The 11,058-nt window shown below is 38.2% G+C and overlaps 1 protein-coding gene across 1 annotated transcript in view; it reads right to left on the minus strand.

The window, feature by feature from the left end:
* The window catches only part of TEX11 (testis expressed 11), a 374,728-nt gene that overhangs the window by 356,328 nt on the left and 7,342 nt on the right, over positions 1-11,058 (minus strand). Inside the window, exon 2 of the mRNA XM_028482531.1 lies at positions 10,646-10,703. Within this exon, the coding sequence (XP_028338332.1) occupies positions 10,646-10,682 (37 nt within the window). The 5' untranslated portion in view covers positions 10,683-10,703. The remainder of the gene's footprint in view (positions 1-10,645; positions 10,704-11,058) is intronic.

An 11,058-nucleotide genomic window follows, 5' to 3' on the forward strand; every position in this document is an offset into this window, starting at 1 on the left:
AGAGGCAAGAGGGAAGAGGTATGGGGACATATGCATATGTATAACTGATTCACTTTGTTATACAGCAGAAACTAACACACCTTTGTAAAGCAATTATATTCCAATAAAAATGTTTTTAAAAAGAGTAAATCTTAAAAGTTATCAACACAACAAAAAAATTTTCTAACTATGTATGGTGATGGATGTTAAACTAGACTTATTGTGCTAATCATTTTGTAATATACACGAATATTGAATCATTATGTTGCACACCTGAAACTAATATAATGTTGTATGTCAATTATACCTCAATTTAAAAAAATAATTAGGAAAGTTTTTAAATGATGTTTTTAAAAATCCAAATCTTTAAAAAACAGATTTCTTGAAATGTTTCTGAAAAGAAAAAAACCCAATATAAATTTTTAAATTTGACTTCCTTTTTTAAAAAAATCCGAATATATTTTATTAGAATACCAATTATAACTCAGTTACATAGTATATGAGACTGTGAAGGCGTTATTTTTGATTTGTGAATGTTCTCTTAATATTTTATATAATTCATTCTCTGTCAAAATAATTCTGGTCCTTTCAAAACATATTTTCAGTGTCATTCAGTTGAGCAACTTGACTAACACCAGCTGAGGCAATGAGAGCACTGCAGTTCTTGAGGATAAAATGCAGTCAGCAAAGCTGAGTAAGTAACAGAGATCACATAGCTGAATGGTTGAGAGTTACACTATGAAGGAGAGACTTGCTTCTGGGAGAAGCTCAGAAAAGAGCTTCTATAAATACAGCCTATTCCTGAGATGTGAAGACAACACCCTGTGTTAAGGTTATATCAGGCAATATTGTACATTTTGAAAAAAATGATTAAATTATCTTCCTGGCTACTGAAATAAAGTGTGATTTACAACATGATTGCACTCAATTTAATTTAAATGAGATTCATCCTAGTTAAAACTGGGGAGTCACTCTATTGAGGCAGTCACGTTAATCTGTACCAATTAATTCTGATTAGGTAGACAGCATTCTAGGTACAGTATAATAGAAAATAAACTTCTTCCCTGTCCTTGAGGAAGGGAGCTTCTGTTACAACATGGAGAAAAATCTATCCACAGTCCTGCCAAGTCTCTCCCCGTGACCTCCATCAACTCAACCAGTCATTCAAAAGCCAAAGCAGTTCAAAGACTTGCCAGGGTCAATTCAAGATTTTACTCCAAATCACAACGATTACTTGCAATTTCTTCAGTGAGAAAAGAACCAAAAATGACAATAAAATTAACATTTGCATAGTGCTTTACAGTCTCAAAGCTTTTTTATATGCATTCTCATTTAATCATCAATCTACTCTGTAAGGGAGATACTTTTATAAGATGCAGGAGCTGAGATATAACAAAGTATAGTGACTTCTCAAAGGTGACAGAAAGAGGAAGTAGCAAACTAGGAGCTGAACTCAGGCTTTCTAATTTGAAATCCTGTCCTTCCACTATACTAGGCCTATTGGAAAAGGCCTGGAAGAACTGACTTGCCAGGACTCTGAGACAACTAAAAAACAGTAGAGAGAAACGAAATGAGCCAACACCATTCAGAGTGCTACACTATAATTCTGATTGTGAGCTAAGAAAAACTATTCCAGCAGAGGCTACTTTTAATGAGGACAGTCATAATGTCCAAAACAGTGTCAAAAGGGCATGGCAAAAAAACTCAAGCAAACTCAGGACAAACAGGTTTAGTGACAGACAAAACCACACTGTAAATCATACTTTCTATCTAATGATCAGAGACACGATCATTTTTCATATACAATGTTCCAGGAGGACCCATATGACAAACTGGGTATGGCACAAGAGAATCCAAGCAGCGAATCATAATGCAGAAGTCAGATGAAACTGCATGAACGATAGTTCCAAGAGAATTATTCACAGCAGTGTATTGTAGTTCTCAGCAGCATCTTGGTCCTGGAGGGCAACTAGGAAAAGATACAGGGCAGGCTAGCTCCATGAAAACCATGACAGTCAGAAATGATACAGTTCTAAAGCTCAACAGGTGCCTACAGTATGCCCTCAGCATGTTAAATCTCCAATCTGATGGCCAGTATGACTTCATTCCAAACCAGTCTCTTCCCTACAACATAATACTGTTATTCTTTCTTGCCCTGTACAGAACTGGCTCAGGGACTGAAGCAAACCTAAGCCCAGGCTCATCAGGAGATAAAACTATGTAAAATTTTGGAGGGCTACTGGCTGGGTGGTGGCGGGAGGTAAAAAGGCAAGAGCTGACTATATCATGTTAACCAAAAAAGGAATTTCCAACTTGATTCTGGTGAGGAAAGACATCCAGTCACATCCAGGGCACTAAACTTTAGAGACTAAAGGGTAGCATTATACTTACATTGAACAAACCATAGCACTAGGAGGAATATCTCAAAAAAGCCACAACTCAGTCCTCTCAACCAAATGCACTCTGTATAAATGTTGCCATGAATCTGGTATTTTATTTCTTTCACACTCCTATAAAATGCAAGGTCAATAACCAATCTCAATTTGCCAATTCATCCAATCCTACCCCTAAGCATCTGTATATATTTACAAAATATCTGTATATATTACTTTTATTCTCATTACATCATCTTACCCATCGTAGCTGAACCCTGCTGCTCTTGACTGAGTCTTCAATTCAGCTAATATCTGCTTTGTTTTAGTTACCATGGCTACCAAAGGCTATTTCTATCTATTTTACAACTTAATTAACTTGTTTACTGAGTGTTAACAATGCACTAGGCACTGAAGACAGACTTATCCAAGACACCTGCCCAGTAGATTCACATCTAAATCAGACCAAAAACAATACATGGAAAGGTTGGGAATGCAATAAGTAGACTATAACAACACAGTTGGAAGGTTGAAGTGGCTTAGCTAAGCTGAGTACATTACAGCAACTCTCACCAAAGAGGTCTTTGAAGGAAGAAAGAAACCTAAGTTGATTCAACTGTCTTTGTGATTTCTTATCTCTATACTATTGTAAACTACACATAATACACATAAAATAAAACTTGCTTGCAAAAGACGTCAAATATTTAATGAAACCAAATGAATGAGGCTAATTTTCCACACAAGATATCTTTAGCCTTTCCATTCCTAACAGAATGCACTAGTTATTTAGAGGATTGCTAAGCAAAATGACATAAACAATTAAGCATCTTACGAACTCTTTTTTTTTTTTTTTTTTTTTTTTTTGCGGTATGCAGGCCTCTCACTGTTGTGGTCTCTCCTGCTGCGGAGCACAGGCTCTGGACGCGCAGGCTTAGCGGCCATGGCTCACGGGCCTAGCCGCTCCGCGGCATGTGGGATCCTCCCGGACCGGGGCACGAACCCATGTCCCCTGCATCGGCAGGCGGACTCTCAACCACTGCGCCACCAGGGAAGCCCTGAACTGCTTCTGATGGTGATAGAATAACATGGGAAAGTTTTATCTGAGCCCATGTGCATTTCCAAATCATCATCAGAAATATATAGCATCATTCCTGGTGACAGTGTTACTATCCTTGTGGGCAATATGAATGAAAGAGACAAGAGTTACTTCATTCATTAATTCAATAAACATTTAATGATAATCAAGTATTTTGCTAAGCACCAAGAATAATGTAAACAAGACACAGTTCCCTCCCTTGAGGAGCTTACATACCATTTCCACACAAGATGTATGGTATCACATGTATCAATCAACCAATTTTCTAGAGCTGGAAGTCACCTTAAAATTCTAGTAACACACTCTGATTCTATAATTAATTAAAATAAGCTACAGGGAAGTTAATTAACTTGCCCAAGATCAAAGCTATTAGTAGTACAGCATGAACAAAATCCACAACAACTATACTTTCTGCTTTGGCTGGTGTCTATATTTCTCCTTGTAAAAGTTAATACAACAAACATTTATTGAATGCTTGTTATCAGGCAGATACTAGGGATCTTACTAGGAATACAAAGATGAGTGAAAGTCTATACCATCAAGCAGATCACACTATTAAGAGAAATTAAGATGAGAAAACTTACAATATAATAAGTGCTGTGAGTGCAAGACGCTACAGAAATATAAAGGAAGAATTAAGTAACTACCCGTTTTAGAGTTGGGATATAGGGATGGCAGAATAGGCTTCACTGAGTGCTATTTGAGGTGGGTCTTGAAGGATCACTTAAGAGTTTGCCAGGCAACATACCAAACAGAAGGAAAAACATGCAGGTGTGGAAAGCACAATGGGTTCAAATAACCATAAGTAGTTAAGTATGGCTGGAAAAAAGGGTAAAGGAAGGTTACAATAAACACCATTAGAAAGGTATGTAGGGGCCAGAGCTTGAAACACATTGTATGGTATACTAACAAAGTTCCATTTTGTTAGTTACACTGTCTCCTTATTTCATAAACTATATTATTTCTACCTAATATGTGCACACCAGGTGACTCCAACAAGTATATCAACAAGATTTCTGCACAGGCCATACAGACGCTGTGCTTATGACTCTGAGCTACACGGCACACTCTTGGGACACTTCCTAATAATTCCATCACTCCTAACCTGAGGATCCCACTGTGGCATTTAAAGGAATAGAAAAAAATTGTTGAGGGAGGCTTTCAAATGAATAAAGTCCTTTGAGATTCAATGAAAGTCAATTATCTTGAGTGAGTTTTCATACTAAAATTTTCAATCTAGACCTGCAGTCTAACATGGCAGCCACATGTGACTACTGAGCACTTGAAATGTAGTTAGTCCAAATTGAGATGGGCTATAATTGTAAAGTACACACCAGATTTCAAAGATTTAGTATAAAAAATGTAAAATATATCAGTAATTTTCCATATTGATTACATGTTAAAATAATATTTTAGATATGTAAGGCTATAAACATAGTATCAAAATTATTATTATTTAAAATAATTGTACCTGTTTCTCTCTGCTTTTTAAAAATGTGGCTACTGGAAATTTTTAAATTACATTGTAGCTCACATTTCTATTGTACACGGCTGGTCTAAAGTATATACTGCCATTGGCTTCTGAAGATTTAATGATACAAACTGTTAATACCTACTTCCTTAACAGTCATCAAAGATTTAACAGAAAAAAAGAAAGTAAAAACTTGGATATTTTAATAGACCATAAGGATGTTTATATTATAACAAATACAAAGAGGTTAGAAATCTAGAAAAAGGAGAATTGTCTTCAAATTAACAACAGGAAAGGGAGTTCCAAAGCTTGATAAACAGTTGCCATTCTTTAAGAAGAAATAACGCTCATGTTGAGGAGGACAACTGGCCTGAATTATCTTGGTACAACTAAGCAACAACACTCAACTTTTTGCTATTCCCATGTTAAGTCAAGTTCTATCTTGTATGGTCCTGGTGCTTGTCAAGATGAGGAAGTTTTTCTTTCTGAATCAGGCAGGACAGTTTTAGGACACACCCCCAGCCCAGATGCTACTGTTTCCTAAATTAAGAATTTGGGCCTTTCAAAACCTGTCCTCCAAAAAGGAAATAATCTAGAAAATCTGGTAAAACCTGGTTACAAAAGCACTTTACATCTCAGCAAATCCATTCCTAGATATCCTCCCCAAGAGAAATGAAAACCTAAATCACTTAAAACTTATACATGAATATTCATAGCAACTTTAGTCATGATAGTCAAAAATGTCCATCAACTGATGAATAAACAAACTGGGATCTAGTCATTCAGTGGAATGCTACTAAAGAATAAGGAATTAACTACTTATATATGAAACAATATGGATGAGTCTCAAAACGATTATGCTCGGTGAAAAACACCATAGGAAAAGAGTATATACTGAATGATTTCATTTATAAACTAATCTGCAGTGACAGAAATCAGAACAGTGGTTGCCTGGGGTAGAGGGTTGTGGGTAGACTGACAGCAAAGGGGTATGGTAGAATTCTCTGAGATGAAAATGTTCTATTTCTTGATTGTAATGGTGGTTATACAGGTTACATTTGACCCCCCCAAAAAAAAAAACCATCAACCTATACACTTAAAGTGTGTGAATTTTGGACTTCCCTGGTGGCACAGTGGTTAAGAATCCACCTGCCAATGCAGGGAACATGAGTTCAATCCCTGGTCCGGGAAGATCCCACATGCCGTGGAGCAACTAAGCCTGTGCGTCACAACTACTGAGCCTGTGCTCTAGAGCCTGCAAGCCACAACTACGGAGCCCGCGCACAACTACTGAAGCCCACGCACCCTAGAGCCCACGCACCCCAACTCTGAGCCCACACACCACAACTACTGAAGCCTGCGCGCTCTAGGACCCGTGTGCTGCAACTACTGAGCCTGCATACTGTCACACCTAAAGCCCATGCTCCACAATAAGAGAAGCCACCAAAATGAGAAGCCCGCACACTGGAACGAAGAGTAGCCCCCGCTAGCCACAACTAGAGGAAGCCCGCATGCAGCAACGAAGACCCAATGCAGCCAAAAAATAAATAATTGTTTTTTAAAGTGTGTGAATTTTATTTTTATTTTATTGTATGCAAAGTATATCTCAATAAAGTTAATTTCTAAGAAAGAAAGAATAAGAAAAGCAAAGGAAAAGGAAAGAGGAAGTTGAGGAGAGAGAAAGAAAGAAAAAGTACTACAGAGCTGAAATCCCTGGAGGCTGTAGGTCAGGAGTTTGATGCCACACTATGCTGTCCTGCTCCTGACCTACAGCATATCTCATTTTGGACTTGCCACATTTCAAGTGCTCAGTAGTCGCATGTGGCTAGTGGCTACTCTATAGTGGCAGTGCTATTCTGGGGTCTACATTAAGAAGTTGCACTGCTGGGTCAAAAGCTACAAGCATGTTTAACTTAACAAATATTGCCAAATTGCTGTCCACAGTAATTTTAACAATTTATACTCCCTCTTCTTTTCTCTTTCCCTATATTATTGCTACTATTTGGTATTGCCAGACTTTAGAAATTGTGCATGACTGAAGGGTTTTTTTAATTAATTAATTAATTAATTAAGTTTTGGCTGCTTTGGGTCTTCATTGCTGCGCGTAAGCTTTCTCTAGTTGTGGCGAGTGGGGGCTGCTCTTTGTTGTGGTGTGCAGGCTTCTTATTGCGGTGGCTTCTCTTGTTGCGGAGCATGGGCTCTAGGTGTGAGGGCTTCAGTAGTTGTGGCACGTGGGCTCAGTAGTTGTGGCACGCGGGCTCTAGAGCGCAGGCTCAGTAGTTGCGGTGTGTGGGCTTAGTTGCTCTGCGGCATGTGGGATCTTCCCGGACCAGGGATTGAACCTGCGTCCCCTGCATCGGCAGGCGGATGCTTAACCACTGCGCCACCAGGGAAGTCTGGTGGTGTTGTTTTCAATCAACATTTTATCTTGGAGTAAGACTGAGGGTCTTCTGGGGACCAAAAGCTCAAAATGAGTCATTAGTGTGGTGTGACTGCCACCACCCAAAATAAGAAAAAAAATCAATCTTAGCTATATCAGTATCTAAAGACAATGATGATCATTCCTAAATCTAAAGAGAAAGATTATTTTGAGCTGATCATATCGAACCTAGAGAACTGTGTTCTGTTCTGGGTACCATACTTTAAGGAAGGGATATATATATATATACATATATACATACATACTTTAAGGAATAACATGAAAACAACAGAGCATGTTCAGAGGACAGCACACAAAATGATGAGAGGACTAGAAACCATGTAATATGAGAAATGACTGAAAGAACTCAAAATGCTGAATCTGAAGAAGAGACTTCCCAGGGGACATAACTACCTTCAAATAGTTGAAAAGCCGACATGCAGAAAAGGAGTTACAATTATTTAGACCCAGTGAGTATAACTCACACCAATCTGTATTCCTTTTTGGCCTTGAAATTGATTGGAATTGTTGGTACCAAAAGAGGGAATGTTATGTCAATTCTCCCTGAGAAGAAAATAAGCTAAGGCATCACATGGCCCTTTGTGGTCCATTTTTACAAAATCTGACTGAAAAGGTTGTGTACACAGAAAAGAAAACTCAAAGGTCAATAAATTTATGAAAATATACCCAAATTCACTAATTTTCAGAGAAATGTAAATTAAAACACCCATGTAATATGATAACATGAGAGAAAATAGAACTGGCTGATGGGTATCTGGGAACTCTCTGCACTATCTCTGCAACTATTCCGTAAATCTAAAATTACCCCAAGATAGAATGTTAATTAAAAACAACACCACCAGACTTCCCTGGTGGCGCAGTGGTTAAGCATCCGCCTGCCGATGCAGGGGACGCAGGTTCAATCCCTGGTCCGGGAAGATCCCACATGCCGCAGAGCAACTAAGCCCACACACCACAACTACTGAGCCTGTGCTCTAGAGCCCGCGTGCCACAACTACTGAGCCCACGTGCCACAACTACTGAAGCCCGCACACCTAGAGCCCATGCTCCGCAACAAGAGAAGCCACCGCAATAAGAAGCCTGCACACCACAACAAAGAGCAGCCCCCACTCGCCACAACTAGAGAAAGCCTGCATGCAGCAATGAAGACCCAACGCAGCCAAAACTTAATTAATTAATTAATTTAAAAAACCCTTCACTCATGCACAATTTCTAAAGTTTGGCAATACCAAATAGTAGCAATAATATAGGGAAAGAGAAAAGAAGAGGGAGTATAAATTGTTAAAATTACTGTGGACAGCAATTTGGCAATATTTGTTAAGTTAAACATGCTTGTAGCTTTTGACCCAGCAGTGCAACTTCTTAATGTACACCCCAGAATAGCACTGCCACTATAGAGTAGCCACTAGCCACATGTGACTACTGAGCACTTGAAATGTGGCAAGTCCAAAATGAGATATGCTTTAACTATAAAATACATACCAAACTTCAAAGACTTTGTACAGAAAAAAAAGAATGTAAATATCATTAATAATTTTTATATCAATTACATGTTGATATGATAACATTTGGGATATACTGAGCTAAATAATATGTATTGTTAAAATTAATTTCATCTGTTTAACCTTTTTTAATGTGGTACTAGGAAACATAAAATTATTTATGTTTGCACTGTGTTTCAATTGTACAGCACTGCCCTAGAGCCTCACCCACTAGTGCTCAAGAAATAAATTAATTTAGTGAGTCATAACCAACATTTTGTAAATGAAAAAGCATAGAATAGGAAATATCATAGTGTGCTGTAATAAGGGTAAAATGATTTCATTAAACTTTTGATACTGGGATGTGATGTAAAATATAATATTTCCTTGCCATAGGTGGTGGTCAAAAATTTTTGAAAGCTCCTAATAAATACTACAAAACACAATGTTGTAATGCTGTTGAGATTAGATAAATAAATTGTGGTACACTTATATTCAATGTATTATTACTAGTCACCCATGTAAATAAACGAACTAGAGCTAAAATATCCATATGGGTAAATATCCAAAACATAATACTGAGCAAAAAAATACAAGCTGCAGGAAAAAAAAAACTATACAAAAATGATACAATTTATGTAATATTTCAAATGATGAAAAACAGGCACCTCAATCTTTTCATTCTTTGGAACAGTGAAATATCTGAAGCATATGACAAAATGTGAAGATTCAACAAAACTTAGTGGTAGTTTTACAGGCGTTCATTATATTATTCTCCTTACTTTTCTGTGTGCTTCAAATATTTATGTAAATACCAGGTTTCAAATACCATATTCTTAAAAGTCATAATCCCTATTCAATACTTATATCTTTAAGACAGTATATCCTAAATTAAAACTTCAGGTAGGTGATAGTGGGCTTTGTTGTTGTTTTAAAATGACAAGCATTAACAAATACTGACCTAAACTTTTTCAAATCATAGATTTGTAGCCACCCTGGTTACAACATATTTCATTATTATATGAACGTGAATGCGAATGTACCACAGGTCTAATCATGTCCCCAGAAAAAAAGAAACATGGTGAACTCTCCCATATCTGGCATGGTTGAGGAATCCGGTGTTCTAGTCAATCGAATTGCTTCTGTTTACTAAGAACTCCCACAAATATCATCCATAGAGTACCAACTTTCAAAAGAATTAAGATACAGGAAAATGCTCTTAAACCTAAAGCTACACAGGCTATAATTTATTTTTAACTGATGATTATGGAAAGGCACTTCAGGATCTAGTCGTAATTTTTTTTTTTTTTTTGCGGTACGCGGGCCTCTCACTGTTGTGGCCTCTCCCGTTGCGGAGCGCAAGCTCCGGACGCGCGGGCTCAGCGGCCATGGCTCACGGGCCTAGCCGCTCCGCGGCATGTGGGATCTTCCCGGACCGGGGCACGAACCCGTGTCCCCTGCATCGGCAGGCGGCCTCTCAATCACTGCGCCACCAGGGAAGCCCTAGCCGTAATTTTTTAATGTACTTTGAACGCAGTAGATTTCTATTTCAGATTAAACCAGTGTTATTATGCATGCCACAAAAATCCTGAGAAAACAAGCTGTGAATTGTGAATACTATTTCCCTATGCTAGTTTATAAAAGGGTTCTGGTGTCTTAAACATCAACATTGTTTTCCGATACCTAAATGAGAAAACTTGGAGCTGTGGATAGGCCAAAGAGATAAAATTAGGAAACAGAATACATTCAGAAGATCTTAGATAAGGTAGCGAACAGTTTGACATTTTCTAGTGCAAAGCTAAATACCTTTAAAGTCCATGAGATGAAAATCAACGGCGTCCATTTTAAAATCTCTGGTTCAGGGCTACGGAACAAGAAAATATTTTAATATTCTGTCCTTTATTCTCCAGCTTCTCAATAAATTTCTTTTCAAATGTTTCCTGTTAGTTGTTACCCCAAAAAAAATGCTGAGGAAATTTTAAAACCCAGAAAAAGCAGTTAATGAGAGGCAGCGGCAGGTTGTCCGGCGACGGGAACCCGGCTTGAAGGAAAGTTTCGTTGGACTTCTTTTCTAAGGACAATCCGCCTAATTGGTTCAAAATCCCCTGACCCCGACGCACATACGTTCTAAGCATCCAATCACTGACCGCCCTTCCCCACCCCCCCACCCCCCCCACCCTCCACGCCCCCCCACCCCCCCACCGACCCCCACCGCCCTT

This window comes from Physeter macrocephalus, chromosome 21, assembly GCF_002837175.3.
Source record: "Physeter macrocephalus isolate SW-GA chromosome 21, ASM283717v5, whole genome shotgun sequence".
NCBI lineage: Eukaryota > Metazoa > Chordata > Mammalia > Artiodactyla > Physeteridae > Physeter > Physeter macrocephalus.